The sequence below is a fragment of the Phyllostomus hastatus genome, unplaced genomic scaffold (assembly GCF_019186645.2).
Source record: "Phyllostomus hastatus isolate PE091 unplaced genomic scaffold, TTU_PhHast_1.1 phas_scaffold_501, whole genome shotgun sequence".
Taxonomy (NCBI): Eukaryota; Metazoa; Chordata; class Mammalia; order Chiroptera; family Phyllostomidae; genus Phyllostomus; species Phyllostomus hastatus.
The window spans coordinates 34,603,322-34,624,406 of NW_025334033.1; the positions used below are offsets into that span (position 1 = coordinate 34,603,322).

General features: G+C 37.1%; 1 protein-coding gene across 4 annotated transcripts in view; it reads left to right on the forward strand.

The window, feature by feature from the left end:
• Positions 1-1,277: 1,277 nt before the first annotated feature.
• Positions 1,278-21,085, forward strand: part of STYX (serine/threonine/tyrosine interacting protein) — a 46,362-nt gene continuing 26,554 nt past the window's right edge. Inside the window, exons 1-4 of one of the 4 annotated variants that reach the window (XM_045822414.1) lie at positions 1,278-1,659; positions 5,596-5,633; positions 16,578-16,610; positions 18,043-18,096. In XM_045822414.1, the coding sequence (XP_045678370.1) occupies positions 5,613-5,633; positions 16,578-16,610; positions 18,043-18,096 (108 nt within the window). In that variant the 5' untranslated portion in view covers positions 1,278-1,659; positions 5,596-5,612. The remainder of the gene's footprint in view (positions 1,660-5,595; positions 5,634-16,577; positions 16,611-18,042; positions 18,097-21,085) is intronic. The other 3 variants (XM_045822416.1, XM_045822413.1, XM_045822415.1) reach the window with 3 other exon arrangements.

The following is a 21,085-nucleotide window of genomic DNA, read 5'->3' on the forward strand; positions in this document are numbered from 1 at the left end:
AAATTACAATAGGAAATCACCATTGGGTATCAAGTAAAATTACCTTATTAAAGGTGTTAAAAAAACTAGACTTCAGATTCATAAACACTAAAAAAAAAAAACAACTATAAATGACCTGGGTAATTACAATCATTCAAATTAAAATAATTAAATCAAATTAAAATCTTACTATCAGAGTATTGTATACCTTTTCATAACCTTAAAAGATACAGAACAGATTACATAGTGGTAGAGAAAATGGACCACTCAAGCCAACCACCTATTACTCAAATTATTGAACAGTTCCATTTCTATAATATGTTGACAGTGCATTTCATAAATACAACAATATAAAAAGTAATAGGATATTTGTGGGGGAAGGTCTAGGTCAAATATCCATGTAATTCTTTTTACTTTATCCACTGTAATTTGCAATTTAATTAATAAATGACTTTTGCTTTGTTTTTTTACTTTGGTGCTGGTTTTTTTTCAAGAATCAGTTTGGTGTACAAACCTTAAATGTTTATGTGTGGGTTCCAAGTTTGATTTTCCTCACCCGTTTAAACAAAAAGGGTAATAGTATCTCCCTAGGCCCAGAGAAAAACATCACATACCTGATCTTTATTAACAATATAGTATTAACTCTTGAGCCCCTTCTAAAAGATACTGAAAGCCCTGTGGTTTATCACAATGTTGAAATATTAATAAACTTCGTTAAAGGGAGAATTCTTTCTTAAATATTATGTACAATTTACTGAGTGAGCTATCAATTCCATTTCTGTTTCTTAGGATTTTTTCCTATTAGCCATTTCTTGAGATTTTCTAGTTGTCATATACTCCACCATTTAAGTTTGCATAAAAGTGATGGGTGTTTCATTTTCTGTGTAGCCTAACAATTTTAAGATGAACGCTTCACTCATTACTCTTTTGGTTAGAACCTCACTTCAGATTGCCCAGCATTCTGAAAAGGGAGAAACTATAGGTTTCCTTGCAGATGCCAGCTACTGGTGACTAGGGTGTTTTGACCGTTCTTAGTACCAAAGAGACCCGGATCTGCCTGGAAACAGTGGAGCTGCATTGCCCCACTGCCTTTCCCAAGACCTTCAAACATTCTCTCCCTCTTCCTGCAGCCCCGCCTCCCCTACGTCGCGCGCGGGCTCGAGCTAGGGAGCCTCAGGCCCCACCCCGCGCGTCTGCGCTCTCGCGAAGGGGCGGGGCGTCGACGCGCTGACACCTGGCGGCGGCGGGGCGGGCCGAAGACACGCGTGGGCTGGGATTGGCTAGCGCGGTGCAGGGAGGGCGGGGGGCAAGGAGGGGAGACGGTTGTAAGGCTCGAGCTGGTGCCCGAACCTGGGTGGCCTGAGGGGTGCGGAGACTAGGGGTTAGGGATACCGCAGCATAATGGCGGCCCGGTATGAGCCGCCTAACCCTCCTCTTCCCCTCTGTGGTCGCCGCCGCCGCCGGAGTCGCCGGGACCCTTTGGTCTGCCTGTGTTAGTAGTAAGGCCGCTGCCCGTCCGTCAGCCCTCCGGTTTACCGGCGCTCCCTCTTACTGCCAGCCCGAGGGTCGGGCTGGCGAATAACTCCTACTCCCATCTCACCCACCAATCAGCCGGCCGGGATCATGGAGGACTTGAAGCTGGAGTTCCCCTCTCTCCCACAGTGCAAAGAAGACGCCGAGGTGAGTCGGCCACGCAGAGGCCGAGAGGCAACCGCAGGCCCCAACCGTCGAAGTGCCCAGTGGTACAGGAGCCTTGAGTGCGTCCCGGGATCTCGGGGTGGAGCCTCCGGCTCAGGGGAGGTCGGCTCTTTCCCTGATTCATTTATTTCATTACTGAGACGCAGCCGGTGCGCTTGGGTGTGGGTCTGGTATAGTTTAATGAAATGAGCAAAAGTAGTCCCTTTACCGCCTTAGGTCAGCATCGAGGACTTACTTGGAGTAAAGTTCCCCTTTTATTGCCAAAGCAACACGAAAGTAGTGTTGCTTTTAATCTCATTTTGAGGGATATCTTTGGTGTCACAGAGTTCACTTGTAGGACACATGCCCCCGCTCCCCACCCACATGTGGAATAGACCTGGGGCCTGACTTTCAAATGGGCCTTCTAAAAGTTTGCCAAAGTTGTTGTTTCCATTTTTTTTTTAGGCAAAGTTACAAAGTTGGCTCATTTGAGTCTGAAAACTTATCAGAAATCTTGCCCTTCGAAGGAAAGTTAATAATGAGAATAAAATTTTTCATAACTTGGTCTTCTGAAGATTTCTAATTTGGGGTTTTCTGTATAACCCACTTTACTTCTTCCCTGTGTAATGTTTGTATTGAGTTGAGTTTCTTTTCCCCCTCATCGTTAGAATATTCTGAAATCTAAATTAGTAACAGGACAAGGTATGCTTTAACATAATCAAGAAAAAAATCTACAATTTTCTAGGTTTTTTTTTAAAGATTTTATTTATTTATTTTTACAGAGGGAAGGGAGGAGATAGAGAGAGAGAAACATCAATGTGCGGTTGTTGGGGGTTATAACCTGCAACCCAGGCATGTACCCTGGCTGGGAATCGAACCTGGGACACTTTGGTTCTCGGCCCGCGCTCAATCCACTGAGCTACGCCAGCCAGGGCTTTTTTTTTTTTTTTTTAAGATTTTATTCAATTTTCTAGTTTTAGAGATCTTAAAAGTAATTGGAAGAAGAAAGCTCTAATTCTAAGAGACCATTTAATTTACACCAAATATTCATTCTATTGAATATCTTCATTTGGGATTCACATTTTTTGTTTGGCAGGATCTTTTGCTTGTGATAATGATCCTTGAGAATTGTATGTTTTTAGAGTAGACTCACATAGGTGGGAAAAGTTGAATTTATATTTAAAAATGAATTTAACTCTTTTCTTCATTTAATATGAATATGAATAATGTGAATGGGAAATATGTTTCTATATCTTGGAAATTATTCAATCATTTCAGCACTGGAAGCAATCTTAGGAATAAAGTAGACAGTTGAAGAAATTGTAGCTTACTGAGAATAAGTGATTTGCCATGGTAACATAGTAGCACAAAGACAGTGAAAACTTTGATCTCATGAATCTTATTAATTCATTGTTCTTTTTAGTACATCTCAATTCTTCCCTGCTTTCACCTTAAAATGTCTAGTTTAAAATGTTTAAAGACTTGCCCTTACTAGTGTGGCTTGGTTGGTTGTCCCCCAAAGCAAAAGGTCAGGTCCCTGGTTTGATTCCTGGTCAGGGCACATGCTTGGGTTGCCAGCTGGCCCCAGTTGGGGCGTGTGTGAGGGGCAATGGATTGTCTCTCCCTTCCCTTTTCTCTAAAAATAATTAAGTAAAATCTTTTAAAAAGTTTAAAGACTTTACATTTAATCTTTTTAAAAAAATTCTACTTATTTATTTTTAAACAGAGGGGAAGGGAGGGAGAAAGAGAGGGAGAAAAGCATTATTGTGTGGTTGCCTTTCATGCATCCCCCACCAGGGACCTGGCCCCCAACCCAGGCATGTGTCCTGAGGTAATGGAACCTGCGGCCCTCTGCTTCGCAGTCTGGGACTCAATCCACTGAGCCACATCAGCTAGGACTACATTTAATCTTTTATTGTGTATATTATATGCAAAAATTAGAAAATCTTACTGGGAATATACCTTCTTTTTTGTGTGGGACAGAAGTAAATGTTTAAAGCCTAATAGATAATGATGCAAATATTACCTACTGAAAGCCATTTCTTTATCTTATAGCATTAGACGTTTCTTCTCTATTTGTTGCAAAACTGAGACTGGCTTAAGGAAAAGGAAGTAACTAAATCCAGAAAGCTAGAGGTATAGCTAATGTCAGAGTCTTGACTAGACATTATAATACATCAGGACTGCTGCCACCTCTCATCACGCTTGTCTCTACTTTCTCTCTGGGTCTGTGCTTTTCCTTGGGTTTTTTCACAGAGAGTTTGGCCAACATCTGCTCCAGGCTCATACCGTGATGGAGCCTACATATTGAGGAATAAAAGCACTTTTCTCCAAGCCTTAGTGTTTAAAATCTAGAGGACTGCCCCAGCTTAGGTCATGTGCCTATCCTTTGGATCAGTCACTATAGCCAGGAAGTGGTAAATATAATGAAAGGCCCAGGCTAGGTCATATACCTACTTCCTTGGTTAGGGTAGTGAAGTTTGTCATTGGTAGACATTTCCACAGAAGATGGAGAGTGCTTTGGGGGCAGACAGAATGATAAATAACCATTAAATAGGGCATGTAATTATTCGTGATGAACTAATAAAACAAGGTTAATTTTCTACTTTCCAATGAGATATGTGAAGTGTCAAATTGTCTTAAACCTAATTAGCATGACCAGCCAGCACTGTGTCTTCTACATGGGAAGCACTACATGGAAAGCTAAATTACAACCCAAATTTTGCTTAATAAAAATGGAATTCAAATAATGAATGCTCTTAATGATTGATGTGATCAACCTGTGATCTTATCATCTCTGTAAGAATGTTACTTCCAAGTTTCTTGAAATACTGGTCAGGGCATTCTTTATAGGACAGTGCTAGTGTTACCAGTACAAAGTGCCCAAAGTTTTGAAAGGCCTAAACCCAATACATAAGAGTTTGGCATAGGAAAAGTTTACTTACTGAAAGGCACCAGCCAAAAAGGTGAGGAGCCTTAGTAGTTAGTTAGTCAAATCCATCTTAAGAAATGGGAGGAGGTGTTTTTGTAATACTCAACCCCACACAGAATTCCTGAAATGATTAGTTCATCTATGCAAGACTAAGCAGGAGCTATTAACCCAAAGGCCATGGAACAATGCAGGCTTGAACAAGATAAAGTCAAACCAAGCATTTCATTCTTACACTAGCAAAAATTTAGTTGTTTCCAGATCACTTTGCAAAAAGATTGACACTCCTTTGTTTAAAACTATACTGTGATTTCCTGTCTTGAGGATGAAGTTCAAACCTGCAACATCATCTGGGAGGTCTTGTGATCTTGCATCTATCTACCTCTAACCTTATTATGAGCTACCGTTCCTGTTGCTCTCTTCTCTGCATACTCTAGTTATATTCACCTTCTCTCAGTTTCTGGAATGCTTTCATTTTTCCCCCTACTTCATGAACTTTGCTGTTTTCCTCTGACATGGCTACCACCACTCCACTTACCCTCAACTAATTAACTACAAGCATGTATAGCACCACATTTCCATCAATGAAGCATCATGTATACAAACAGTGGTCCCATGGATGGAGCTGAAAACATTTCTATTGCATAGTGACATTGTAATTGTCTAATGCAACAAATTACATAAATAAATACCAAATATATCTCTTTGGCATAGAATTATTTTAGGCTGGTAAATTTTAAGAAATGGTAGAATTGGCAGCTTTGGAAACCAAGTACACATAGAAGTTACCCTTTGTAAAACACATTTACCTTTGTAAGGAAAATCTTCATTTGTAACAATGCCTTCCCACCCCAACCAAGAGGGTGGTGACCTTATCTCTAGAAACTCTTATCAGCTTGTAGAAGACGACTATAACTTAAATGTTCATGGCAGCCTTACTCTTGTTATTGTGCTTTTCCTGATAACCTCCCATAACTGATTCCCCTACTCCCAATTTCTTTTGTTGTCAGCTGAAGGTGTTACTAAGATGGTGGCCTCAGCCATTTTGGTAAGTTACTCAGTTTTGGGTCTCTCCTTCTTAAATAGAAAACCACAGGCCCAAAATGGTGTCACTTGAGCTGAAAGCCCATGATGAACCTAAATACCTGATCCAATTGCAGTTCAGCCTCTACCAGAAACATAATCAGCTTGGGATTTTCTGATCAATACTCGTGAGGTAATCTGCCTGATAAGACCCCTAACCTACCTCTAAGGGAAAGTGTCCTTGCCTGAAGTAATCCATTGTTTTAGTTTCTTAGTCTTACCTTGTTTCTGCCTACAAAAGCTTTCCATTTTGTACAGCTCATTAGAGTACCTTTCTAGTTGCTAGACAGATGCTGCCCAATCATGAATTGCTTGACTAAGCCCATTAGATCTTCAAATTTACTAGGTTGAATTTTTTTTAACACTCCCATGTATACAGGAGTTATAAATCTTATTAAACTTTTGTTTTTCTTTTGTTAATCTGCCTTTTATTACCAGGATGTCTTGGCCAAGAACCCAGAAAAATAAAGGCAAAATAATTTTTCCTCTCTATTTTTCATGATAGGCTAAAAGTTTCATAAGGAAGCTTAGTCACTATTAGGTTTCTATCTTATTTGCCATTGTTTCTTTCATTTAACACAGTGTCTGGTATATATCATAAGCTTAACTAATGTTTGTTGAATTAATTAAAGAATCTTGATTGGTTTTGTTAAAAAACAAAATTCGAAAAACAAAAATTGATGATCTAATTGGCTTTAATTGACTCATGAATAGGAGCAACATCCCATCTAGCAACTGGAAACAAAATTTATGTAGAGTATAATGTACTGATATTAAATGTGCAATTCAGTGTTTGATAAATATACGTGTTAGGGTAGCTGTTGACACAGGCTGTGAAAGAATTCACAAAAAGAGGAAAATGCAGAACGCAAATTTTTACTCACTTTCCAAGGGAGGAAAGAGGCTAGGCGTGGAGAAATGCACCAGCACTGAAAGATTGGGACTGTGAGCTTTTATTGGATTACAAAGGGTGGCAGGTGCTGTTGTGTGCCTGCTGGGGTGTTGCAGCACAGGACATTTCTGTTTGTGTAAGCTGCAGTTTTCTCTAATGTTATTTTTTGCTTGGGGCTGTGGGGAACAGTTAGTCACATTCTGTTCTAGCTTTTCCAGTAATTTTGCGGTAGTGGGGACATAAGCTCAAAAGAGTAAAAATGGCAGTCCTATTTAACAAGGTCATAGGACTGCTCAGCAAATGGTGCCACAATAGCAGGTGGTACCACTTCTGTCCTTTCAATACAGGGTGGGCAAAAGTAGGTTTATAGTTGTTCCTATGGAAAATAATACAATAATTAATAATAATAGAAGAAGAAACTGTGTTTTGTGTACTCACAACTGTAACCTACTGTTGCCCACCCTTGTGCACATCAGTGGAACTATTCCTATCAAGATATAGACTATTTCTACTAACATGGAAAGTTACATCCATTTCCATGGAATCCCTACCTCATCCCATAATGGGCAACAAACATGATTTCTTAATCATAGTTTAGTTTTATCTGTTGTTGAACTTCAATGAAATCATATAAGTGAAATCATACAGAAGGGACTCTTTGTGGCTTCTTTCACTGAGTATAATTATGAAATTCATCTATATTGTTGTGTTTATGAGTAGTTGATTCTTTTCTGTTGCTGAGTACTATAGTACTGTGTGAGTACCATGAATAGACATTTGAGTTATTTGGGGTTATGTGAATAAAGTTGTTTTAAATATTCTTATTGTACAAATCTTTTTGTGGACATATGTTTTCACTTCTCTTTGGTAAAATCTGAGGCGTGAAATCACTAAAGAACAAGATGGGTATATTTTTAACATTTTATTTAACACTCCCATTAGCAACTTTTGAGAGTCCCAGTTGCTCCACAATATTACTAGCATTTGGTGGTGTTCATCTTTTTAACTTTAGCGTTAGTGGGTATGGAGTGGTATCTTTTGCTTTTAGTTTGAATTTCCCTAATGACTAATGATGTTGAGCACCTTTTCTTGTGCTGTTAGTCATTTTTATATTTTCAGTGGTGAGATATCTTTGCCCATTTTAAAAATTGGGTTGCCACTTTATTGGTGTATATTTAGATATTTTGAATACAAGTCTTTTATTGGATATATGTATTAAAATTTTTTTTCCAGTTTTTGACTTGCTCTTTTATTTTCTTAGCAGTTCATTTCATTGAGCTAAAGTTTTTAATTTCATGAAATCTAATTTACCATTTTTTTCTTTATGCTTAATACCTTTTGCATTCTCTTAAGACAGCTTTCCTTTTTCCAAGGTTGCAAACATATTCTCCTGTTTTCTTCTAGAAGTTTTACCATTTTTGCATTTATGTTTATACACAGTCTTTTATTTGTTCAGTGAGTACTTATTGAGTGCCTACTATGTGCCAAGCACTGTTATCAAGCATTGGAAATAGATACAGCAGTGAAGCTAGACAGATGTTTCTGTGCATGTGTATCTGAGGGCAGGATCAAGATTCATTTAATTTTCTAGATAGTTAACCAGTTTTTCCAACACCATTTGCTTAAAAGACTTTTCATTCTTCATTGCACTGTCTTGGTATGTGTCAGGAAAATTGACTGCAGATGTGTATGTCTTTTGGAATATATTCATTTCCATTTTTCTATTTGCATTTAATCTGGAAAAAAATAATTATCTTTTTTTGGTGTGCTGTTGGTAACCATTTCATTGTTTACCTGTGCATTTCATTCCCTTATCTTGCTTGGGGTTTATTGGGCTGCCAATTTCTGAGGCATGGTATCTTTGACCAGTTTTCATTAATTAATATCTTTTAAAATTTTATTTAATTTTGGGGGTGACTATTAATAAATTTGTATAGCTTTGAAGTGTGTAATTAATAATACATCATCTATTACATTGTGTGTTTACCACCAAAAGTCATATCTCCTTTTGTCACCATATATTTGACTCCCTTCAAAACCCTTTTCTATTAGTATTTCTACCCATTCCCCTTTCCCTCTATTGTTTGTGTCTGAGTTTTGTCCTGTTTGTTTGTTTGTTTTCAGTTTTATATCCCACATGTGAGCGAAATCATACGGTTCTTGACTTTTTCTGTCTAACTTATTTTGCTTCTTCTTAAGATAGGCCTGTAATGATATAAACTTCCCTCTCATTACTGCTTTTTCTGTATCCCAAAAGTTTTGATATGTCGTATTCATTTGTCTTTATGTATCTTTTGATCTCTCCTTTTATTTCTTCTTTGATCCAATTTTTCTTAGTAGCATGTTTTTTAATCTCCACATATTTGTGGGTTTTTTCCTGCTTTTTACAGTCAACTTCCAATTTCAAAGCGTTGTGGTCAGACAATATGCTTGGTATGATCTAGCCTTGAGAATATTCCATGTGCACTAGAGAAGAATGTATCATTTGATGTTCTGGGGTGAAAGGCTCTCTGTACATGTTGTTTTTGTCCATCCGATCTAACCTGTCACTTAAGATGGATATTTATTTATTGATTGTTCTGTTTGTACAATCTATCCATAGCTGTCAGCAGGGTATTTAGGTCCCTTATTCTGATCATTTTTGTCAGTTTCTCTCTTTAGTTCTGTTAGTAGTTACTTTATATATTTTGGTGCTCTGTGATTGTGTACATATATACCGATAAGTGTTTTGTCTTCTTAGAGTATTATCCCCTTTATCATCATAAATGTCCATGTTTGCCTTGGCTGGTGTAGCTCAGTGGACTGAGTGCTGCCGGCAAACCAAAAGTTCGCTGGTTCACAGGCCAGGTCCCCAGCTGGGGGCATGTGAGAGGCCTCCTAATCGATGTCTCTCTCACACACTTATGTTTCGCTCCCTCTCTTTTACCCTCCCTTCCCCCTCTCTAAAAATAAGTAATAAATAAAACCTAAAAATAAATAAGTAAATAAATGTCCATCTTTGTCTCTTGTTACTTTTTTTAGTCTTGAAGTATTTAGTCTTTAGTCTATTTTGTCGGATATAAGCATATCTACTTTTCTCAGTATGCCATTGCTTAGAGTATCATCTTCTGCCTTTTCACTTTGAGTCTCTATTTGTCCTTGCAACTGAGATGTGTCTCCTGAAGGCAGCATATGGCTGGGTTTTGTTTTTTGTTCCAGCTTGAGACTCTGTGCCTTTTTATTGCTGAGTTGAGTCCACTTACATTTAGGGTGATTGTTGATATCTGAGGATTTCCTATAGCCGTTATGTCTTGTTTTCTGGCAACTCTGTGTTTCCTTTGTTTGTTTGATTTTTTTCCTTGTGTTTCTCTTACTTTAGTTTGGTGGTATTCTATGATTTTGTTTTACTCAGTTTCCTCTTTTTTTTATGTTATGTGTCTCGGTTTCCAAATTTTTGTTTGTGGTTACAATTAGATTTTGGAAAATAAATTTTCATATATACAGCAGTCCTTTTTCTTTTGAACGCATCTTCTTCCCTTTGCAAAAACAGACCCTTACCACCTCCCCTTTTGTTTTTGTTGTCACACATTTTCTCTCTCTATGCTGTGTTTTCATTTCTAAATTGCAGTAGATATTGTCTTCTCTTTTTCTAATGGTTTTTTATCCTTGAATCTTTGTTATATTTAAGTACATAATACTCTGTTCTGAATAAGGGTTGCAGTTTCCTGCTTCTGTCTGTCTGTTAGTCATCTTACTCATAGTTATGTATCCTTTAGTCTTTTTGTTTTAGATAGAATACCCCTTCAGTATTTCCTGTAAGAAAAGTCTTGTGGTGATAAATTCCCTCAGCTTCTGTATTTCTGGAAAAGTATTTCTCCTTCACATCTGAAGGATAACTTTGCTGGATATATTATTCTTGACTGGTAATTTATCTCTTTCAATAATTGGAATATTAGATTTTACTTTCTCCTGGCTTGTGGAGTTTCTGCTGAAAAATCCAATAATTGAATGGGGTTTCCTTTATAGGTTACTGTCTTTGTTTCCCTGGCTGCCTTAAGAATTCTTTTTTTTTTTTTTTGTCATTAATTTTTGACACTTAATATAATGTGCCTTGGAGAAGGCCTTTTGGGGTTAATATTATTAGGTGTTCTGTTTGTTTCTAGGATTTATAGGATCCAGATTTTTCCACTGATTTGTGTAGTCCCCTTGATTATTTCTTTGAATTGGCTCTCTGTTCCCTTTCCCTCTCTTCTCTTCCTCCCATACCCATTATTCTTTTCTTAAAAAAAAAAAAGACTTTATTTACTTATTTTTAGAGAGGGAAAGGGAGGGAGAAAGAAAGGGAAAGAAACGTTGATGTTTGAGAGAAACATTGATCAGCTAGCTGCCTATCACACATGCCCTGACGAGGGGACTGAACCTGCAACCCAGGCGTGTGCCCCAACCTGGAAGCAAACTGGTGACCATTCGTTTTGTGGTATGACGCCCAACCAACTGAGCCACCCAAGGTCAGAGCTGGTATACCCATTATTCTTACATTATTCTTTCTGCTCTTTCTCATGGAGTCAGATAGTTCTCATAGAGCCCTCCTTCCCTCCCTCCCTCCCTTCCTTCCTGCCTCTCATTTGTCTTTTCTTTCACCTACATCATTTCTAGATTTCTATCTTCAATAGCACTCATTCTTTCCTCCATTTGCTCAGTGCTGTTTCAAAGCTGACTAGTTTATTCTTTATCTGTTACTGAGTTCCTCAGCTCCAGATTTTCTATTTGGTTATTTTATTTTATTTTTTTTTTTCCAAATATAAGAGAAAGGGTTCAGGGCCTTAACCTTTCACTCCACCTCCGGTAGGTCCCAAGAAAGGAGATTGGAAGCATACGGAGGCGTCTCGAGCCTACCCGGAGGGCGATAAGGTGATCCGAGTCATGGCACCGTATGTTGCAGGCAATGTTGGCAGCAAAATGGCACAAGTTTTTACTACAAAGTTGGACCTCAGTTTTGGATTTAGGCAAAGAAAAAATTTAGAGCCAAGAATTCAAATTTTAAGAGGAAGCTTATTTAGAAAATTTAACAGGCTACTAATTTTTTACTAAAGTGAGTGATAGAAGAAATGGTTTAAGGAAACAAGTTAGAGAGGTAAAAGAGGGGCCTTTGGAATTTAGGAAAGTACACTTGAAGAGAAGATTAAAGCAGGCATACCCTAGGGTGGGGGAAAGAGTGCCTGTTTGGTTATTTTATTTTATTTATTTTTAGAGGGGAGGGGAAGGGAAGGAGAGAGGGAGAGAAACATCAACGTGTGGTTGTCTGTCATGTGCCCCCTGCTGGGGATCTGGACTGCAGCCCAGACATGTGGCCTGACTGGGAATTGAACCATGACCCCTTGGTTTGCAGGCCTGGGCTCAATCCACTGAGCTATACCCGCCAGGACTGTTTGGTTCTTTTTTTAAAGTTTAAACCTCTTTGGTGAAGTGTTCATGTTGTTGATTTTATTTCTGAGTTCATTAAACTGCCTGAGTTTTCTTGTATTTCATTGAGTTTTTCAAAACTGCAGTCTTGAATTCTCTGTCATTTATTTATTTTTCAAATTTTTTAAATTTCAATTTTTTTTGCTTTTTTCCACCACCATTTACCCCCCTCTGTCATTGAAATTACATATTTCCATGTCTTTAAGTTTATTTTCTGGATATTTTTCATTTTTTTCCCAAAATGCTTTGTTACCTTGGTTAGTCATGGTATTGATGGATTTTTTTCTCTGCTTATGCATTTATGGGAATGAAATCTGATTTAAGAGTAATATTTCTCTATTTAGTAAGTTGTATTCAAGTGCAAGTTTTTGTTACTCTTACACTGCTTCATATTCTTGGATCTCTGGAATGGTTAAAAATGCCCTGTACTCTCTGGGAAAGTAGGTGTCTTCTCTGTGACTGGGTCCTCTCAGTCTCAGAGCACCATCCCCATGGAGAAAAGTGGTGGGCAATGGGGTTCGAAACTTGTGAAATCCCAGAGCTGCCCCTGCAACCAGCTGTTGCACTGCCGTAGATGTCCCAGGTGTTCCCATTGGGTTCAGCTGCAGTAGGTGGGAGCAGGTGAACTGGGAGAAGCTGGCTTCTGTGTTTGTGGCTTTGTTCTCCCCCCAGCAGCTGCAGCTGTCACAACCCCATCAATGGAACCAGCTCCAGCTTGTGCCCATCACTCAGGAAGGAATGCCTCTGCTTCTCCAGTTCTCAAGACTGCAGACAGATAGTGTGCTCTGCAACTTCATACTCACTGTCACAGCTTCTTCTGGGGCCTGCTGCTAGCTCTAGGAGGGTGAGAGGAGTCCAGCTCTGAGCTCTGGGAGATTGAAGGAGGGTGAATAAGAGTAAGGGAGGGTGAGGGGGAGTGGTCAGGCTCCAGTGGCTTTGTTTTCTGCCTGGTAATGGTGGCTGCCAGACCACTGCTGCCATAACTCTGTGCCATAAATCTCTAACCCCATTACTAGATTTGCCTACAATATGTCCTGACCGCTCAGGCAAGGATGTTTCTACCTCTCTCTTCTAAGTGCTGCAGAGAGTGTACGCCGCAATCCGATTCCTCCCCTCTCCTGAGACCCACAGTGAGTTCCATCCAGGCTGTATTAGTGTCACCCTCTCCATACTTCCTCTTTCTTACCTGTTTGCCTCCCAGTTCACCCACTTTCAGATGTTTCAATGTGTGCATCTCTCAGATGTGTTTAATGTATTGAATAGGGAGTCCTTTGTTGAATTATAGCTGTTCAACCTGTAACTTTAAGGAGAGAGACCAGGGGAACCTCTCATGCCACCATGCTTCTGACATCAAGAACAGTATCTTGTGTAATATTACCTTTACTTTATTTTTTTCTCCTTTCTGGAACTTAGATTCTATGGTCTTAGAATCTATGGGTGACTTTTCCAATTCTGAATTTAGGTCATTGGAAAGGTCACTTCTGTTTTCCAGTTCACAGATTCTCTCATTATCTGTGTCCTTTCTTCTGTTTAGCCTATCCACTGTTTCTTATTTTCAATTTCAGTTGCAGTTTCTCATTTCTACATTTTCATTTGCTTCCTTTAAAAATCAGTTTTGTTAGTCATATTTTATATTATTATTATATATCATTAAATATGTTAAGTGTTTTGTATTTTTCATCATTGTCATATCTGCAGTCTGTAGGTGTCATTCAGTTATATCTGCTTTTCATGGTAGCTCATTTCCAACCCCTACCCCCTTTTTTTAAGTCAGTTTTTTATTGTGAGCTCATTGAACTTACTGTGTGAATTATTTCTGAATAGGTTTAGGGTATGTACCTTGGAGAGAAAATGCATTTTGCTTCTCCCAGGAACCCTTGGACACTATTTACCCAGGTCCCCTTGACATTAAATTTTCACTTGGCCTCACAAAGATCATTGAATTCTAATGCCACACTTGAGTGAAGGCCAGATTCTGTGGTTAGGAAAACCCCACCCCACCATTCCCACCACATTCTACTAAGATCCAAAGCTAAGAAATAAGAAAGGCAAGAATACTCATTTCTATGAGAATGGGGTGAGGTTTCTTTTTCCCCCTTCCTAGTTTATCTTTCACTGAGGGTGTTGCCTTTTGGGGTGCTAGCTTTTTGTTCTTGATCTGACTTCTCACTTTGAGCAGGTCCTAGGCTTTGTCTTATGTCTCTCATATATCGTGCAGTTTAAAATATGGCCATGATGAGGATGTGGAACAACTAGAACCTCCATACCTTGCTGGTGGGAGTGTAAATTGGTTTTGGAAAACTTTTAATCAATTTCTAGTAATGCCAAATATAGGCTTACCTTGTGATGTAGCAATTCCATTGCTATTTACATGTCCAGGAGAAACGAATGCATATATCCATCAAAGGACACATGAGATTTTCATAGCACCTTTATTCATACTTGCCAAAACCTGGAAGCTACTTAAATCTCCACAGAAAACCGGGTAAGTTGTAGAATATTCATGTAGTAGAATACTGCACAGCAATAACAAAGGAACAAACTACTGACATATTCAACAACATGGATGAATCCCGTAGGCATTACATGGAATGAGAGAAGCCAGATATAAAATAATACTGCTGTATGGTTCCACTTATATGAGGTTCAAAAATAGACAAAACTAATCTGTAGTGATAGAACTTGCTTGTTAGTTTAGCTATGCATTTAAAGAATTTTTAAAAGTATATTTTAACTCATTACTTAGACTGTTTCTCAGGATTTATAGTCTACTACTACATTACTGAGACCAGTTTTCAAGATTAAAAATAAAATGCATTTTCTGTTTCTTTTCTCTTTTTAAAATGCTCTTTTTAAAAAATATTTTATTTTTAGGAAGAGAGGAAAACGGAGAGAGGGAGAGAAACATCTGTGTGCAAGAGAAGCATTGATCCGTTGCCTCTCGTACACCCTCAGCTGGGGACCTGGCCCATAACTCAGGCATGTGCCCTGACTGGGAGTCTAACAAGCGACCTTTTGGTCTTCAGGCTACTGAGCCATACCAGCCAGGGCTGTTTTTTGTTTGTTTGTTTGTTTGTTTGTTTGTTTTGTTTTGTTTTTTGTTTTTGTTTTTAAAGCCTGCTGTCATTGTAAGAGTATCCTTCCTTTCTATTATGTGTGTACAACGGTTCTACATTATATATAAAAGTACTTCTCTGATGCCCTGACTGCTTGGTTCAGTTGGTTAGAGCATCTACTAAAAGGTTGTGGGTTTGATTCCTGATCAGGGTATGTACCTATGTTGTGGGTTTGATCCCTGGTTGGGGTCTGTATGGGAGGCAGTTGATCTGTGTTTCTCTCTCTCTGCCTCACCTCCTGAAAAAAAAATCAATGAACACATCCTCTGGTGAGGATTAAAGAAAAAAGCTTTTCTGATTTGGGAAATCTGGATAAAGGGAATTTCTTATATGTTCTTTTGCAACTTTTCTGTAATCCTAAAATTATTTCAAAATAAAAGTATTTAAAAAAACTTCCAGTTTTAACTTTAGAAACCTAATTACTATTTATAACTCTGAATTTTATACAGCCAAGTTAGAAATTTGGAGTGCAGTCTATTTACAAATTAGGCCTATTTATATTTTTAAAAGATTTTTATTTGTTTATTTACTTTCAGAGAAAAGGGAAGGGAAGGAGAAAGAGCAAGAGAAATACCAATGTATGGTTGTCTCTCACAGGCCCCCACTGGGGACCTGGCCCACAACCCAGGCATGTGCTCTGACTGGAAATCAAACCAGCAATCCTTGGTTTCATAGGCCGGCACTAAATCCACTGGGACTCATGAGCAAGGGCAAGGACTATTTGTATTATATTTGATTTTTCCATGTCAATTTGCTGTAACTTTTTTTTCTTTTTCTAACTTTTAAAATGTTTTACCTTTTGCCATTGGCATTTAGTATTATTTTTAATCTTCTTTATCTTGGTCTACATCCAAAGACAGAATGAAATCTATGCTTTGTTGAAATGTGTCTTTCGAGGGAATTAACTAGACAGAATCTTAAGCCAAAGTAAGATATGGAAAAGGCTGTTTGATATGCATCTGGCAGTTAATATCAGGGATGACGAATACCTGTCACATACCATTCTTCTTCCATCCATTGCAGATACTGCTTATTGATCACAGCATTCTTTTCTTCCATACTGTTTCTCCACACATTGTTTCAGCTGTCTGGTGCCAGTTGATTTGAATTGGTATGAATGACAAGTCTCTTTAACATCTCTGATTTAGAGGATTATCTGGGGGAGAAACTTCTAGAATATCTTTTCTTATAATTAATGAACTATCCTACCCCTTGTATGAAGTAACATAATCATAATTTTGGAAGCCCAATTATTTAAAGAATATCTTAATCATTTTTTGGCACTTAAATTTCAGGTGTTTGTGAAGCCAATTGAATCTGCTATTTTTATAGAATATTCTTAAAGTATAACCTGTTCATAAAAATATCCACACACTTGAATGTCACATCTTTAATTTTTAATTGGGTGGCATTTTTTATAATGTTATTTACTTTTGTAATTTTTTTTTTTCTTTTTAAGGAGTGGACCTACCCTATGAGACGAGAGATGCAGGTATGACAACCTTTTTGTTTATTAAGGCAACCCAACCTCACAAAGGTTTTGACTCCTTTGTGGCTCATCTGTTGAATCATTATCTGTCGGTTCATCACTAATTCTTTTAAATAATATATTTAAAGTTAATTGTGGATCTTAAAAGATGGGAAATGAATTGTTGCCTTTTTTATTATTATTAACCATGGACATAGTAATATGTGTACATGTTTAGTGAGTCACTTTGTTTTTCTGCATCTGCAAAATTGGATCCAATATTTATATTCCTTTTGAAAGCAGTTTGCTCTGTGTTTGTCTAGTTTAGATAAATTCAGGAGAGTTGATTCTATATACAAAGCTGTTAATTGGGCTGCATCATACCTTAAATACTGTATAATGTATTATATTCCTGAGTTCCAATCAACTTTCATAAGTAACTCCTCCAGAAGACTGAGTTGAATTACTCCCAGTGTGGAATGAATTAAGTTATAGCTAATTCTCATAACAGTTCATTCTTCTTTTGCATTTCTCAACATTTGTAGTCAACTCTGCTGGACCTAGGGTCAAGCAGTGTCTTCTGCTCCTGGGGATCCTTTGACTTCTAAAAATCTGTTTCTTTTATTTCTTAGTGAAAATTCATTTTTAAAAACTATGTGATTACCTATGAGGCATTTTACTTGGTGCTGTGGGGAATGCGAAGATGAGTAAAATGTTATTTCTGCCCATAAGAAGCTGGTAGGAGAAACCAGACCTATACACAAATATGATATTCTATACTCTATCCTATGATAGCACCTTGGGTATGATAGAGCCCAGCTGAAAGCTTACTGTGTTGAATTCACATGGAATAAATTTCAGTTTAACATGAAGAAGGTACTTATTTAAATTGTTGAAACTGTCAATAAGCAAACATTCGATATTGGTCTTTATTTTTAACTTGCTATACTTATCTTGTATTATTAACTATTGATAACAGTTTAATCTTGTTGTATCTTGTGCTGCTTTTGACTTGGCTGAATTAGGTTTTGTGTCATTCCAAAAGGAAGATTTTCTTTATGCCTATATCTAGATTATAGCAGAGAATAGAAGTAAAATTAGAGATGTTTTATTAATGTAAAAGATAACAATACAATGTACTAATTCTACCCAAACTGCTTATAAAAGCATTGTTGTCAGTAAAACTGGAAGGGAAAAGCCCTATAGAAGTTCAAATATCTGGAATATATTATTTAGAACCACAACTGAACTTTGAATGTCTCATTTGATATATATAAAGCATATCTGCATTTCTCTTCCCAATCTCAAGGTAGTTAGGAAATGCTCCCTAAACAACAAGCTTTTTTAGAAAATTACTATAACAACTATGTAAATACCCCCACAAACCCACTTTTATGGTACATATTTTATATATATTTAAACTGCTGATGGTAAATATCTCAATTTTTTTTTCTAGGAAATTTTACCTGGATTGTTTTTAGGTCCATATTCTTCTGCTATGAAAAGCAAGGTATGAACTTTAGGTTAGGTTTATCAAGAGACTTGTTTACCAACTTTTTTGGAGTAATTAATTTTTTTAATAAGAATTTTATTTGAGGGAGGGTTCACAAATAATTTCATGTTAACAGTAATTTTCACTCTGGAGTACCTATCTCTTTCTAAATTTTACTGGACCAGTGATTCTCAAGTGTTTCACCACAAATCACAGCTGAGTATTTATATTTTATTTTTCTCATGAAATCCATGTATTCGAAAGATTTACCAAAGAATGGACCTTCTATCGTTTATTTTTTCTTCTAAAAATATAAAGCCCCAAATAAGGATTTTTAATTAAGGAAACTTTCCTTATCAAGGGTGAGTGTGTATGTTGCTGTGTTTATTGCACATAGACACACTCATTTGGATCGAAGTGAGATCCAATCTTATTTTTGTTTTTCTGGAATTTAGATAGAGGTCTGGATACTCCAAGTTATAAAGTATTGCACCATCTCAAAATATCTTATATAGTCAAACTGGAATTGATTTCTTCAGTTACACAGTTAAGAGGACAAATCTCATATTAATATATGTAGCAGTGTTGTTGCTACTACCTAGAGGATTCAGCCCTATGAATTATAATAATCCTACTAATTCTCTTTGAATTAGAAGGTGAAACATTGTGTCACAAATATCATCCCCCAATCTCTGTCTATTTAGAAGTCAGTATTATGTATATCTACCTACAGTACATTTTGTTAAAATGGTAGGATTTTAAACTTTCCTGATACTGTGTGATGTATTTGTGAGTTTGGCGTGACTTGGAGCTTTTTAGAGTCATTCATTTTGACAGGAGAGGCATCCTAGTCATTTTGATGGCTTGGAAAGGATAGGGTAGGTACCCATAGGACTTACATGTGACTGACTTTGTAAAAGACAAACATAAAGTTATTGCCCAAATAATGCAGTATTCATAAAATACTGGCCTTCAAGATGGTTTTAGATTATATTATTTGCTTTTTGTATTCCCATTATACCATCTGTCATATTAAATAATATGTATTTATTTACAGATCTTCTCAAAACCTTTTCCTCTAATGTTACCAGAATTTTATTATACAAAGGAAAAGCTTATGTGACAAAATTTGAGTATTTCCTACCCTGAGTCATCCATATTTCTTTTCATGCCATCATTCCAAAAATATGTGACAACAACAAAACAAAAATTTATAATGGATCCTGGCTGGGTGGCTCAGCTGGTTGGAGCATCATCCTGTACAACAAAAGGTTGCGAGTTTGATCCCTGGTCAGGGCACATACCTAGGTTGAGGGTTTAGTATCTGGTGGGATTTAATTCCCAGTATGGGATGCAACCAATTGATGCCTGTCTCTGTGTCTGTCTGTCTCTCTCTCTCTCTCTCTCCCTTCCTCTCTCTCTCAAATCACAAAACATACCCTCGGATGAGGATTAAAAAATAAAACTATAATGGAGACGAAGAAATGTTAGGGAATAAACTCCTTTTCTAAGACTCACTTAAGCCTACCCTTTATTACATTTGAATACAGTGTCAATAAAAAGGACAAATTAAGACTCTTTGTGATAACTAGTAAAATCTTTTGTAAAACTTTTCTATTGCTTTAGGTATGGTAAGGTCATAATTTGTTCTATATAATCAAATCTCTTGAATAGTAAAAAATATTCTTTGCTATATTGCATGTGGGTTCTACTTTGAAAAGGTTTGCTTTTACTTATTAATAAGGGGCTTTCAAATTGTTGTCCATAATTATGTATGTCGTCTTATAGTTCCTCATATTAATTGATATTAAAATTTCTTCATATATCATAGATCAAATATAAATAAAGGAATGAACGTTGAATTCATTTTGGAGTTGGATAAATGTGAATATGGAACATTAATTATTAATCCTATCAAATGCTTACCTCCCTTTCCCTACTCAGGATATACTTAGGAAATACAAAGGTAATTTAACCCTGATCTCTGCTAGACTCAGAAGTTTGCTGCAAAAATTAATATTTAAAACTTTTTAATTAGTTCAGGCTGCTATAACAAAATAATAGATACCTATAATAAAAGACTGGATTGCTTAAACAATAGACATTTATTTCTCACAATCCTGGAGGCTGGGAAGCCTGAGATCAGGGTGCCAACAAGATTAGGTCTCGGGGAGTTCCCTCTTCCTGACTTGCCAAAGGCTGCCTTCTTGCTGTGTATCTTCACATGACAGAGAGGAAACTCGGTCTCTTCCTCTTATAAGATCACGAATTCCAACATGGGGACTTCACCCTCATGACCTCATTTAAGCCGACTACCTTGAGAGGTGTCTAAGTACCTTCCAAAAGATCCACACTTCCTAAAATCATCACCATGGAAGGTAGGGTTTCAACGTATGAATTTTAGGGGAAACAAACATTCAGTCCATAACAAATATAAATTATCCTTTGACTTTTCTGATGAATTACTAGTATTACTGTTCAGGACTATTTAATGTAGAAAGGGGGAATTAAATATATAGGATTATAAAATGGAAGTATAGAAAACTCAAAATTATTAATTCTGATTCATTATGCAAGCGTAAATTGTTCAGTCATTTATTGAACAACTATTAAATTCCAGGCACTGTTACACATACTTAATATGAATCAGTGAACAAAGTCCTTGTTCTAATGGAGTTTACATTTTGATCTTAAAATAACGTCATCTATAGATTCACTGAAACCTATAATAATTTGCAAATAAAGATTTGATATTTTGTAGAGTTGTCATGTTAAATTGCTCTATAATTCAAGCCAAAAAAGCACCACAGTATATAATAAGATATCATTTGGAGTTGCCTTTTTTAACTACAGTAGAATTTTGAAACCCTGAGAGGTTAAGTTAGGTTCTATGAATTGTATAAATTAATTCTGTCTTATACTAGAAAAAGTGTAACCTAGAGATTTGGGCTCTGGTATGGCTATTATTAACTAGGTCAGTAGTGTTGAACCACTGTTTGTCTTAGTC